This window comes from Xenopus laevis, chromosome 5L (genome assembly GCF_017654675.1).
Source record: "Xenopus laevis strain J_2021 chromosome 5L, Xenopus_laevis_v10.1, whole genome shotgun sequence".
Taxonomy (NCBI): domain Eukaryota; kingdom Metazoa; phylum Chordata; class Amphibia; order Anura; family Pipidae; genus Xenopus; species Xenopus laevis.
The window spans coordinates 120,101,641-120,116,555 of NC_054379.1; the positions used below are offsets into that span (position 1 = coordinate 120,101,641).

A 14,915-nucleotide genomic window follows, 5' to 3' on the forward strand; every position below is an offset into this window, starting at 1 on the left:
CAGCAATCTGGTTGCTAGGATCTGAATTCCCATAGCAACCATACATTCATTTAAATAAGAGACTGGAATATGAATAGGAGAGAGACCTGAATAGAAAGATGAGTAATAAAAAGTAGCATTAACAATAAATAGGTACCCTTACAGAGCATTTGTTTTTTTTATATGGGGGTCAGTGACCCCCATTTGAAAGCTGGAAAGAACCAGAAGAAGAAGGCAAATAATTCAAAAACTATTAGAAATAAATAATGAAGACCAACTGAAAAGTTGCTTAGAATTGGCCATACTATAACATATAAAATTAAAGCTAGAGATGCCCCACCCCTTTAAACACTCCATTTATTTGAACATTATCGGGGGAATGTAATAAAAGTCGCAACGGAAAAACTATTCGCAATGCGAACAGTTATGCCTTTGCGAAAAAATATTTTGCTTTGCACGAATTTAATGTAGCTTTTGCCAACCCGGAAACTGTTTAGCGACCACTTACGACAGTGGAAGACCGCTTGCGAATTCTATAGTTTGTGCCAATGCGCAGTAAATGTAATAAAACTTCTTACTGAAAAAGTCGTTATGTTTGTTATTTTTTGCAAAAGATTACGACACCTTCAAGCACTTCTTAAGAGTGCGCAATTACAATTCGCAATGCAATAACAGTTTAAGGAATAATATTACATCGCGAGATGTGGATTTTTATTCTTATTGGTGCAAATTGTTTTGCTCTTTGCGACTTTAATTACATTCTCCCGTATGTCTTTACGTCAGCGTTGCATTTAACAAAGAATTTAAATGGAAATTCCATTGAGCTTTAGAACAGTAATATAAGATTGTTTTTAACAATGAGATATTGGTAGTAAAATATTAGTATTTGTATTTATGTACAGGTAGCAGCTACAACAATAATGTTGGAAAGAAGCATTCCCTGTAGGCTGTGGCCACGTACCGGGATACCAGGAGAGCTTCTTGGCCTTGAACGTGGAAGGTGGTATTTAAGGTAAAAAAAAAAAAATTTGTGTGTAGGGTTGCCAACTCTCCCATATTACCCACCTGGACATGGGGCGTGTACATGAAGTAACAGGGTGGGGCTTGTGAAGTTGCAGGGAGGGTTGTGTGACATGGTGGGTGTGGTTATGATGTGGCAGTCTGCGATTGGTCGATGGTCTCATCAATCAAGGAGAATCCTGGCCGGTTTTCCTAATTTGTAAAACTGGGCAGGCAGTTTTTCGAGCCCTTCTGAAAACAGGGCTGTCCAGGTCAAAACCAGATAGGTGGTAACTCTACTGGTGAGCAACTAGGTGAAAGATTACTATACTCAGATGCTTAACTTATTCACATTTGCCTAAACAATGTATATTAGGCATATTGATATAGAGAGTTATAGGGATGTTGGGATCCCTTATCTGGAGCATTATCCAGAATACACTTACAGGAAGGCCATCTCCAATAGTCCATTTTAAGCAAATAATTCTAGTTTTTAAAAATGATTTCCTTTTTCTCTTGTACTTCTTCTTAATTCAGGCTGCATGAATCCATATTGGTGGAAAAAGTCTTTGGTTTCTTCATGTTTAGATGCTTTTAATAGACTTAAGGTTTAGAGATCGAAGTTCAGAAAAGATTCCTTATCCAGAAACCCGAGCATTCTGGAGAATAGAGCCCATACATGTACCTTCACTGTTAATGTTAAAACTAACATTTCAGACTGTCTGTATATATAATTAATTCCACAAATAACTAGTTTCCTACCTATGCCTCCCAGACACACAGATGAAGGCTCTTATAATTCAATGGATAGAAAGGAACGATACGTCACAAGACCTAAGTAATGTAATAAAATTAAATGTTTTTGTTTTACAGGGTTGAGGAAAGAAATAATACTTCTTTTTGTCCGTTAACAAAAACTCAAGCAAGTTCTGAACCCAGCATTACACGTCCAAGAATTACAAGATAATCCAAACACCAGACATGATGCAGAAGGAACTCTGAAAATGTAAGCTGCATCTTGACTCGTTGGGTGCATGGCCACAGTGATGGTGGAATTGTGGCAAATAATGCATTGTGGATGAAAAAAGTAGAGATTTGTGTCTGAAATAGGAACTGGGTTCATAAATCCTCCCTTTATGTTTACTAAAGAGCTTTATACCTTTACATGAATGTTTTGCATGGCACCTTGTCTAAATCAATCAGTTACTAATCCATAGATAGGGATGTAGCGATAGTCGGAAAAAAAGTTCGCGAACATATTCGCGAACTTGCGCAAAAACGCGAGCGGTTCGCGAACGGTTCGCGAACCCCATAGACTTCAATGGGAAGGCGAACTTTAACATCTAGAAAAGACATTTCTGGCCAGAAAAATGATTTTAAAGTTGTTTAAAGGGTGCAACGACCTGGACAGTGGCATGCCAGAGGGGGATCAAGGGCAAAAATGTATCTGAAAAATCTGCCTGTGTGTGCTTGGAAGAGATAGTGTAGGGGGAGAGCTGTTAGTGATTTCAGGGACAGATGATAGTAAGTTTGCTGGCTAGTAATCTGCTCTGTATTGGAGGGACAGAAGTCTGCAGGGATTTGAGGGACATTTTAGCTTAGGTAGCTTTGCTGGCTAGTAATCTACTGTTCTCTTTAAACAACTGCCATACGTTGACCTTGTAGGCATTGTTTGCCCAGTTTTTTTGGACGCAGCCACTGAAGCACAGTTGCCAGAAAAAATATGCCATATAAATGCTGAAAATAGTCATTTTTCGCCATTACGTAAAATATATTATGGCTGCTTGAAAAAAGTGACTCCGGTGTTTTTTCTGGAGACGGTAATATTATGGATATTTAGACAGAATGGGAACAAGGTCACACAGCTCGATGGCGGGTTGAAGAAAACAGTGTGCAAATAATGCCTACAAGGCCAACGTATACACTACTACAGCGGTGGATACGGATTACGTAAAATATATGAATGCTGCTTGAAAAAAGTGACTCCGGTGTTTTTTCTGGAGACGGTAATATTATGGATATTTAGACAGAATGGGAACAAGGTCACACAGCTCGATGGCGGGTTGAAGAAAACAGTGTGCAAATAATGCCTACAGGGCAAATAATGCCTAAAAGGTCAACTTATACACTACTACAGCGGTAGTAAAATAAAAAAAAGTAAAATAAAAAAAAAATGAATATTAAAAAAAAAAAATTAAAGTTGGTGCTGCTGAACTACTAGGAGCAGCAGATTAGCACACCAGTCCCACTCCCCAACACTGCTAGACTAATAGCACTGGGCTCTTATAGTAGTAGTAGTAGTAGTAGTAGTAAAACAACAAAAAAATAAATAAAAGCAGTCCTTACAAGGACTACTGTTATTGCAGCAGTCAGCAGATGAGATCAGAAGCAGGACAGCTGCCCACTGCAGCTACATACAGAGCACTGCAGTAGAAGGTAGATTACTAGCCAGCAAAGCTACCTAAGCTTAAATGTCCCTCAAACCCCTGCAGACTTCTGTCCCTCCAATAACAGAGCAGTATCAAAACGATTACTAGCCAGCAAACTTTCAACTGTCCCTGAAATCACTAACAGGCAGCAGCTCTCTCCCTACACTATCTCTTCAGCACACACAGGCAGAGTGAAAAAACGCTGCAGGGCTTCGGTTTTTATAGGGAAGGGGAGTGGTCCAGGGGAGAGCTTCCTGATTGGCTGCCATGTACCTGCTGGTCTGGGGTGAGAGGGCAAAAAAAAGCGCCAACAATGGCGAACCCAAAATGGCGAACGTCGCGCGACGTTCGCGAACTTCCGGCGAGCGCGAACACCCGATGTTCGCGCGAACAAGTTCGCCGGCGAACAGTTCGCGACATCTCAATCCATAGAGTCCAAAGTATGGCTACAGATATCAAGCGCAGAATTCTGCTGCAAAGTGCCTTTATTCACCAACGCACGACATGTTTCGAGGTTCACAGCTCTGTTTCAAGTGTTGCTAAAAAAATCAGTTCTTCATCCATATGTTGCCTCCTCATTTCCATTGTTAGAGGAGTTTATATTGCAGCGACACAGCAGGGAACTAATGATTTTAAAAGGAGTATTGGATACCAGTTGGTCTTGGCAAGTCATAAATGTGCAACTGTAGCACAAAGGCATCAAATGAATGAAACAAATGGACAGAGAAATAATTCCAAAACACAATTTTATAGTGCAACACAGAAGCAATATTTCACTTACATCCTTACGAAGACACTTTTGATATATTTATATATAGAATAATCAGAACTTTTGAAATACTCTAAAAAAATATAGTTCACATTAATACAAGTTTATTTGGCAAGCTTTCACAACAATCACAAACACAGCAGGAGAAACAATACCTGCAGGCAGGGTTTTGAGAAAACATCTCATTTTTTTTTAGACAGTTACAAACATACAAACATTGAAATGTATTCTTAGCAAACATGTGCTTCACTATTTCGGATGGGCGTCAGCGTCGGCTTAGAGCTCTTCAAAATCATGGCCGGTAGTAGTCAGTGTTTCTGGATGCATGACCCTTCCCATAAACAAGACTGATCCTAAAATGTAAAGAAAAAAAATCATATTATAGTAAATGTAAATGCTTTTTTGTGGAGGCCCATTTATCAATGAATTTTGGTGGTTTTAGAGGTTTTTGAAAACATGATTAAACTTTATTTCTCTAAAATTATGAATGTCATGAAAGTTATTGAAAGATCTGAACAGGGTCGGCCTGGGGCCCACCGGGACTACTGTCCAGGGCCCCCTCCGACCCTCCTGCCTCCCTTCTATGACGCTCCGAGCATGCATGTTCGAAGGCACCGCTCGGCGCGCCTGCGTCTGAAAAGGTGCCGCACGCAGTGAAAGGTACCATACGCATGCGCAGACGGTGCTGCGCGGTGCATGGACAAAAACTTTTTTCTGTCCGGGGGGGGCCTATTAAGGGTCGGGCCTACCGGGTTTTTTCCCGGTATCCTGCTGGGCCAGTGTTTTCAGACACTTAGGGGGTTATTTAATAAACTCTGAATGCAAAAATCACAAAAAAATCATGATTTTTTTTATTTTAAATAAAATCGGACTTTTAATTTTTTTTTCGGAATTTATTAAACCCTGAGGATGGAAAAGTCTGAATCTGAAAATCCGGCATCTCATACATGTCGTGAATGCATATAAGTCAATCGGAGATATCCCAATGATTTTTTGATGTGCGCTGGGTTTCGTGCAATATCCCGACGTTTTCTGAGTTTTCGGATGAAAAGTCCAAAAAAATCTTGAAATTCGTGAAAATCTGATGAAAAAATCCAAAGAAATTATGAAAATCAGATTTTTCCTGCAAAGCAAATTTTCGGGAAAATGTAATAATAAATAAGCATAAAAAACCTGTGCGGATTTGATCGGAGTTTGTAGCAGAAAATATTGAGAAAATTCAGACTTTGATAAATAACCCCCTAAGTAGCAGAAAAAAAATCAGAAATCTTCAAAGTCCAAATCGATAAAAAATGGTCTAATAGGATCAGCACAGTTCCCATCAACTTCTATAGGACCATAAGCTTTTACCTGGCAATTTTTTTTGTATTAGAATTTTTATGTGGTATTTACACTTAATAAAACACAAATTTAGCAATAAAGCAATTATGGTAGTAAAATGCTCAATAATGCCATGTCAAGGTCACCAGATAACTCAGAAAAGACACTGGGTATCATTTATAAATACAAATTTGCACCCGGGCAGTAACCCATGGCAACTAATCAGATGTTTGCTTTCATTGTTCTACCTGCAGCTGTCTGAATAAAAGCGGATCACTGATTGGTTGCTATAGGTTACTGCCTAAGCGCAAATTTGCCCAGTGTTTCTAAATGAGCCTCAGTGTTGCACAGGCAATCTGCCAGTTTGGGCAAATCGTCACTTCAGCTCTTGGAAGCCATGAGCTGAAGTGAAGTTGTCAAAGCCCCTGCTGAAAGGAGCCAAAGCTGCTGTCACAAGGAGGAAGAAGTCCACCTGCCAAATTTTAAGGAAAGTTTCCAGCGAACAACAATTGTAACTTTTTTTTTTCATCCCTGGCTACCAATGTTTTTCTTAAATTTTATGGGGGGACCCTGACTACCAATGTTTTTTTTTTAACTGTTATGGGGAGGGAGAACCCTGACCACCAATGTTGTTTTTTTTTAAACTTTTATTGGGGGACAAAGACCACCAATTTTTTTTAACTTGGGGGTAAACTGGCCTCCAATGTCACACATTTACATGTGGGCTGCTTTTTATTCCCAGTGTGACCCTGGTGTTGCATATAAACAAGGTTCATTAGTTAGTGAATAAACCTGTTTACTAAAACCAAGGTATTGTTTGTGAAACGAGGCAGGTACGGGTGTTGTTTATGTAGGGCTGACAATTATTGAGCAATACTTGTCTTGACTTCATTTGTTTCCAGCTTCCTTGTTAATGAAACATGTCTGATGTTGTTAAGTTCATAATGCAGGACTCCTTAGCAGGAACGGACCACCTGGATTCATAATGCAGCATTTGCACTACACTATCGTACAGACTCTTCCAAGCTACTGTATTTCTGAAACCCAGTTTGTCTTCAGCTCATTTAGTCCTGGGGATCTAGTGCTACTTGAGATCACCGCAACAACTTGTTTGAACAGGGACTTTGATCCAATTATTTACATTAAACCAGGGCACACCTAGCTGCAGAACGAATGAAAGAATATGAGGAAAATGTCTTTCAGTTTTGTTTAGTTTGTTACTGAATCTTCTATACTATTAAATCCATGTCCCATAGCTTTTCCTAGTTGTTTGAGAAGATCCCCCCCACCAAAGATTTGGGGGCAGATTTACTAAGCTCGAGTGAATTTTCGAAGTCCAAAAAGTTCGAATTTATTTATTTGACACCGTTTTTCTAATATTAAAGTTTAAACTTTCATTTTTCACCTTTTTATGTCTTTCTACAGATCTAGGAGGGGGTATCCGACTCTGTAAACTGTTGTATAGTCCGCTGATACAACATAGTTGAGAGATACAATAGTACAAGAGACAGGAACATTAAGCTTCGATTTTATAAAAACTGTGAAAAATAAAAGTTGGAAAGCAATGGAATAAAAAAATCTTTATTTCTGATAAACCCCTTTAATGTAAACTTCTCCATACATTGCACCAAAGGGAGATTCTCCGCTATGCTTTTGAAGGCTATATATATATATATATATATATATATATATATATATATATATATATATATATATATATATATATATATATATATATATATATATATATATATATATATATATATATATATATATATATAAAAAAAATATAATATGTTGGACATTTTTTCAGGTTTATATTTTCTGGTTGTCACCCACCAATAAGCTGTAGATAGAACATCTCAATCACTGGAGCTGTATCCATGTTTGAAATTGATTCTACTGTGGCATTCTGCTTTGCGTTTTTTATTTCCAAGCAATGTCGAAATGTAACAGTTAAAAGCAGGGTAATTTGAATATTAATAAAGCATAGTTACTAATATTAGTTACAGGTATAAGATGAAGATGTTTGTTTTAAATGTCCAAACTGTAGAAGTGTTTTTGTCTTGTTCTATTGTTTTCCCAATAATGGGCCAATTCAATTCAGTGAGCAAAAAGCCCCACAGACTTCAATTGAGTTTTCATGAGCTAAACTAGAAGATAACGTGGAATTTAATCCAGATCGATGTCGGTTATTGCATTTCTTGCCTCTGTTCATTTACAGCAAATCAATCCTTAGCTGTTTCAAGATGCAAAATGCATGTCTCATGACCCTGGTTTGTGTCCGTCCTGTGTTCCCTCTGTGACATTTCAGTATCACTCAGCTGACAAAAGATGCCAAAGAAGTCAGGGGGCAAATCTACAGAGGAAGCAGACCCTGCGGCTGCAGGGGGGCCCAGCAAGTATAGGGCTCCATGAGGCACTAATTCATATACAAATTCAATAAAGATTGGTAAAACTGGTCATGGGGACATGCAAAAGAATTTGCTGTGGGCCAAGCAATATCTATTTACACCACGGAAAGAGGCTATCCCTTTTTACTGTGGAATCTGATTTGCATCTCCTCCAGTAATGTTCAGGTTATTACAGTTTCTAAGTTGAATCGTCTTTAATAACATCCATGGGCAGGTCAAGAAACATGCACTCATTAAAACTATATATTTCTCTTAAAGGGGCAGTATACCCCGTAAGTACAATGAATAGGGCTTCTGCTGAACATGCTTTTTGCCTATTGTTTTAATTATGCAAAACCTTTGTTTTTTGTTATTCCTTACAGAGCAAACAAGAAAATTGCAGCTACTCCATATTTGTTCATTGTGAGGTAGATAATTTGATCCTCAATTCCCACACAATAGCCCTGGATTATTCAAAGGGTAATTCTTCTTGACTTTAGCGGGCAGATTTATTAAAGGTCGAAGTGAAAATTCGAATTAAAAAAATTTGAAGGAATAGTCCAAATTTAATTCGATGCTGTTTTAGCCTATGGGGGACCTCCTAGAACCTATTCGGAGTCAATTGGTGGACTTTGAAAAATCTGTTTTGTTTTTTTTGGAAAAACTTATAATTCAATTCGATCGAATGTGCTGTTACTTCAATGCGTACGATTTGTATTTGATTGAAAAAGGACCTATTAACAATCAAGATGGCTCCACCTACTGTTTCCTAACTAAATGAGCTTCATTGTTCAGCCTCCATCTTTTGTCTAAGTATCTGCTTGTTTAAGTTGGAAAAACAATAAAAATCATTTAAATGCAAAAAAAAAAGACCTATTTATCTAGGAAAAAAAACTGATTTTTTGATAAATTTCTATTGGTCTTTTGTAATTCGAATTTCGAAATTTATGGGAGTTCAAAAAAACTCCCGTTACTTCGAATTTCGACCCTTGATAAATCTGCCCCTAAATGATAACATGAAATAAGGTCTCAACATCCGGAGTGGATCATTATCACCTGTGTGACACGGGTTACTGGACATCTCTGCAGATGGGAAATAAAATGACCCAGATGGGTGGCTACATGAGTACAGGCATGGGATCTGTTATCCAGAATGCTTGGGACCTGGGGTCTTCTGGATAACGGATCTTCCCATAATTTGGAAATCATGTAAATATTGAATAAACCTTACATGCTGGTTTTGCTTCCAATAAGGATTAATTATATCTTAGTTTGGGTCAAGTACAAGCTACTGTTTTATTATTACAGCGAGTAAGGAAATAGTTTATACAAATCTGGATTATTTTGCTAAAATGGAGTCTATGGGAGATGGCCTTCTGTAATTCGGAGCTTTCTGGATAACAGCTACCATACCTGTACCAGTAAAAGAGTGGCATCTGCTTTTCAAGCAGTAAATGAAAATCATTTTTCTGAAATGATACCAATCTACACTAAAATAGTGCAAGTTGTTTAAGCATTTTGTTGTATATTATTGTCTGCCTGTAATAGCAGAGAAATAAAATGAGAGCTGTGCTGCAGAAAGGGTCTCATTACCTGTAATGTTTCAAATCTCTGTAAACAAGTAAAGATGACTTTTGAATAGACTGCTCATAACCAATATCTGCCATTTTTTCCTAAAATGCCTATTTTGTAAACAGTCTTTTCTCCAGTACATGAAAATGTTCTTGCATAAACAGGTCCAAAGATAAAATGACAAAGAAGCAGGTTCATTACAATTGTCCTTCTGTAAATCCCAACCCTTGGCTGGCTGGCCATTATAAATTGGGAAGCTTATTTTAAGCTAAAATGTTAAATCAGGAAACTCTAATGCCACTCAAGCACCTGTTTAGCTTTAGCTGCCGATCTGCAGCAATAAACCAATGTGAAACTCCACAGTGACAAACTGCTTGTGAGTAGCTCCAATTAATGTTAATGTTTGTTTATGTTGATCGAGTACCAAAGATTCAACTATTTAGCAACAAATGTCCTACAACACAGTTTCCAGAGTTGAGACACAATTAAAAGAAATTGGGATGATGTGCACATCTTTTAACCCTATATTTAATTGCAAATTGTACAAAGACAACACAAATGCTGAAACAAAGAAGATGTATGGTTTTCTGAAAAAGACTTGTTCATCTTAAATGTGATGCCATATTTCAACACATTTCAAAAACGTTGGGCCAGGGGAAACAAAGGACTGAAAATGTTGTGTAGTAGTTTAAAAAAAAAAAACACCTGATGGAACAGCTCACCAATTGGAAACACGTCAGTAACATGACTAAAGGTGGCCATTGACGCACAGATAATATTGTACGAAAGGAATTTTCGTCCGATATTCGTTGCGTGTATGGTGGAAAAAGAGCCGACCGATATCGGCAGAAAACTTGGATATCGGTCGGCTCGTCGATCGGGCCGGACAGAAAATTTTGATCGGGTGCCTTTGAAGGGACCCAAACATCACCCATTGTTAGTGCTGAATCGTCAGATACAGGTAGAATTCTATTGTTTCTTCCCGTATATCTGACAATTCAGCTACACGTGTGTATTGAAATGAACGATCTTTCTTGGAAGGATGTTTTCCAAGAAAGATCGTAATTGTTACGTCTATGACCACCTTAAGTATAAGAAAAGAAGATGCCAGAAGGCTGGGTCTCAGAAGTAAAGAGTTAATGTAAAGAGTAATGTTCTAGTAGTGTACAATTGCAAATAATTTGGGGATTTCAGAATCTACAGTACATAATATCATTAAAAGATTCAGAGACTCCAAATAAATCTCTGTAAGGTGGGGCTAGGTGGAAAGCCAATATTGGATGGCTGTGATCTCAGGGCCTCAAGACGGCACTGCGGTAAAACTTACATGAGTCTGAACTGCATTAAAAGGGACATCAGTCTGCACTGCATTAAAACAGACATAATTATGCACTGCATGGGCTAAGGAATACTTACAAAAACCACTGTGAACAGAGTTTGCTGCTGCATCCACAAATGCAAGTTAGATGCAAAGAAGAAACCATATATAAACCTGATCAATAAACACCACCCCCTTCTCTGGACCCAAGCTCATATAAAATGGACTGAGGTGAAGTGAAAAAACTGTCCTGTGGCCTGATAAATCAAAATCACGGACACTGCATCCACTGGGATAAACAGGAACCGTCCGGCTTCTTATCAGGGCGCAGTACAAAAGCCAGCATCCATGATGGTAAAAGGGGGCATTAGTGCATTTGCACATCTGGGAAGGCACCATTAACGCTGAACCATCTATACAGGGTTTGGAGCAACATGTGCTACCATGCAGCAGAGAAGGACTTGCTTATTTCAGTAAAACAATGCCAAACTGGATTCAGCAATTGTTCACATCATTTCCATTTCCGATATTCTTACAGTAAGTAGTTAAAAGAATAGAGGATGCAACACAGTGGGGGGAATGCCTCTGTCCTATGAAACATGTTGTGGCATCTAATGTATTGAACATATATTTTGTTTTTAGAAAACAAACATTTTTCTGTCTCAACATATGATTGTACTGTTTGCAATTAAATATAGGGTTTAAATGATTTGCAAAATATCCCATTGTCTTTTTATTTGCATTTCACTGTGTTGCAACTTTTTTGGAAACAGGCTTGTGTTTGATATGACAGAGGATTCATTCTGTAGTCCCAGAGAGCTATAAATGACATTTGACCCTCGTATCTCCCTGTACAAAAACTAATTATTACCTTCTATGAAACATGTGCCTTTTTGCCCTATTCAGCTTAAATGGCTGTCCCTATGGTTATACAGCAGCTCTTTTTGTTTCTGAAGTAAACACACAATTTGTAAAAGTGCAGGTTAAAATGACATTACCGTATATACTCGAGTATAAGCCGAGTTTTTCAGCCCCCAAAATATGCTGAAAAACTCTACCTCGGCTTATACTCGGGTCAAGCGCCAAAATGGTCGCCGGCGTCTAAGAATAGTTGCCGGCGTCCAAGAATAGTCGCCGGGGTCCAAGAATAGTCGCCGGGGTCCAAGAATAGTCGCCGGCGTCCAAGAATAGTCTCCAAGAATATTCGCTGGTGTCCAAGAATGGTCGCCGGCATCCAAAAACGAGACGCCGGCACCTCCAATGGGAGCAGAAACCCTCAATTTTTTGATTGAAACTTACCAGAAGCTGCTGCATTTCTCACCCTAGGCTTATACTTGAGTCAATAAGCTTTCCCAGTTTTTGGAGGTAAAATTAGGAACCTCGGCTTATACTCGGGACGGCTTATACTCGAGTATATACGGTATATTTCAATGCAAATAATATGGTGTTACTGGTCCTTTAAGACATGGGGTGGCTGCAGTAAATGGAATGCAGTTATTACAAACCAAACAAAACCTGTATAAGAAAAGCATGCAAAGTAAACAACACTCACCAGTTTTCCGGTTTCTAATTACAAAGAAAAATGGGTGATCAACAATAACCTGGGGGTACAGAACTGCCATTCTACTGTTCGCAATCATGCCTAGAAGAGAAATACAAGTTCAGATGAATGTGTTCTACATATACATCTTAATAAATAAGATCACATTAGGGTACAAAATGGGAAATTTTAATTCAGCAACCACAAGTGCCGACGACATATGAGAATCAGAGTAAAATCAACATTCTAAATGACATTTTCCAGTGTTACTGGGGTACCGCAGGTTACTTATATTTAGTCAGTATGATGGAAGACATTACTGGTAAAGATCAGCCTTAGACTAGCGCCACACATTGATACACTGTATTATTTTGTTATGTAGCCACGAAGGTGCAGGAGTGGAATGTGAGAGTATGTTGGAAGGCTCACAGTAGAACACATTGGAACCCTTCTGATGCTCATGTACCTGTAAGTGCAGTGCTAAACATAGCTGGCAAGGTGCACAGTGAGCTCAGGGTTTCCATAGGAACAAGTGAGTATAATTGCAGCAATATTCCCTGTAGCATTGGGCAGGGACACTCACCTAGCCCCTGTGTTCCATGAATCAAATCCCTACTGACTGAGAAAGCGAAATAGACACATCGGCACATGTCTTTAGACTGAAAGGGGACAATAAAGATCTCGTAACTCCCTTAACAGGTCAGTATATTTTTGGGGGGTTTTTTTGCCCCAAAAAGCCCAACCAGATAAATTTGAGGTTTAATAAATAACACCCTACATGTGAACACAGCCATAACTAGCCATGCTAGGTCATTGGAAGGCTATTAAACTTTGCATGTTTATGACATAGGACCTTCATCTTTGGCAGGCAAAGGATTAAGTTCAGAATCTGCACCTGAATTACTTAAACCGACAGGTAAACCGGTTAAACATCATAAAAGCACAGTGGCCATGAACATTGGAAATTAGTTTACAACATATGTAATACATCACAGACTGACAAAAGGCTGACAATAAGTTGCAGAATTTTTCGCCGTTTCGCGCAAATTCGCCCATCACTAAAGTCAAGTCCTTTAGAACATCATCATAACCAGCCCCTACACTATTCTGCTTCAAACTAAGGAGCTAGTTAGTTTAAAATATTGATTCCAGTATAAAAAGGGAAAATTAATCTTCAGGTAAAATAGCACTGCTTGACTGTAAAAATAGATAGACTTGTAATAGTGTTTATTTATGTTGGCAGACAATCTTCGGCTGTATAACAAATGCCAATAAGAAAGCGGTGTTTCTCCAATATTTGAAAAATTTCATTGACCAGTTCTGGCAAGCCAGGTAATATATTAACAATATTATGTTGACTGTTTAGTTCTATGCCTGCTTGTCTTAAATGATGGGCCTATTTGTAAAAAAAAAGTATAAATAAATGATCTAGCTCCTCATCAAAGCTGCAATATCAGAAAGTAAATAAATATATTCTGACCTGGATTTAAAATTGGATCAAATACGTAATTGTCTTTATATACATTTTGCCTAATACCACTAATTGGGAAATGGTATGGGAGTAAAAAATAGATAAGCACTGGGATTTGGGATAAAATACTGGATTGCTTCTTAGTACTTTTCAATCTTTAGGATTTACAAAGTATTAAGACCAATCGCTGTGCCTAGTATTTTTATGCAAAATTATTGATGAATTGTAGTTAATTTCCCTGCTACATACAAGAACACCTCCCTATTAAAGTTCCCTTAACTCGAGTGGTCTAAATCCCGGCACTGCTCGAAATGTCGTTGGTCTCTTCTGCATCCCGACAACCCATACTATTCTGTCTCAGTATCGGTTGTACCGGCCACAAGCTCCATGTAGACCCAGTCTGTAAGGATATGTGCAGCAGGTTAAATGATCACCTTGACAGATAGCTTACTCAATGAATAAAGACTCCAGAAATGTTCTCCAATGCTTCTTTATGCTTCAAGGTAGCAAATGTTAAACATAGAGGCTTTTTCATAGGTAAATTTCTAATGGAGTTACACAGCTTACACACACTGCAGTCTCTTCATAACACACTAAACCAAGGGGCAGGTTACAGAAGAAAATGGAGGGCGGGAGCAACTATCTAGCAAGAAACAGTGGGGGTGAAAGGATGATACCAAATACCATTATAACATAACATATAATATCAACTGCTAGGTAGAAAACTGCGTAGCAGCACACTCCCCGCCTGGTATCGTGAGATACCACTACACAATTATTTTTCTTTAACATATTATTAACAGTAACATAAAATGCTATTTAGCGTTCTCAAGTCTATGAGTTAGCTATATTAGAGTTTGAGTAGTTCACTGATATTAGACTAGATCAGAACCTTTGGAAGCAGGCATAATTAACACAATATCAGTGACTGGTCTGAGGAAGGTTTTTGAGTTGCCATCCTTAACGATCTTGACTTCCACACTTCGGACCTTCCCATCATCACTGGCAATGGCCTTTGTAATGAGTCCAACTGGCCACTGGATCCGATGAGTTTGCTGGTCTTTTAACAGGACCAAGTCCCCTTCCTTTAAGTTGGGCTTCTGGGTTTGCCACCTTTTGCGACCT

The 14,915-nt window shown here is 38.5% G+C and overlaps 2 protein-coding genes across 2 annotated transcripts in view; one reads left to right on the plus strand and one right to left on the minus strand.

Moving 5' to 3' along the window:
- The window catches only part of LOC108717023 (transient receptor potential cation channel subfamily V member 5), a 52,368-nt gene extending 45,169 nt beyond the window's left edge, over positions 1-7,199 (plus strand). Inside the window, exons 14-16 of the mRNA XM_018263734.2 lie at positions 882-991; positions 1,852-1,984; positions 6,922-7,199. Coding sequence (XP_018119223.1) covers positions 882-991; positions 1,852-1,945 — 204 coding nt within the window. The 3' untranslated portion in view covers positions 1,946-1,984; positions 6,922-7,199. The remainder of the gene's footprint in view (positions 1-881; positions 992-1,851; positions 1,985-6,921) is intronic.
- serpini1.L (serpin family I member 1 L homeolog) overlaps positions 4,137-14,915 on the minus strand; it is a 52,310-nt gene continuing 41,531 nt past the window's right edge. Inside the window, exons 8-9 of the mRNA NM_001095681.1 lie at positions 12,332-12,421; positions 4,137-4,529 (exon numbers count right to left, since the gene is read on the minus strand). Of these exons, the coding sequence (NP_001089150.1) occupies positions 4,453-4,529; positions 12,332-12,421 (167 nt within the window). The 3' untranslated portion in view covers positions 4,137-4,452. The remainder of the gene's footprint in view (positions 4,530-12,331; positions 12,422-14,915) is intronic.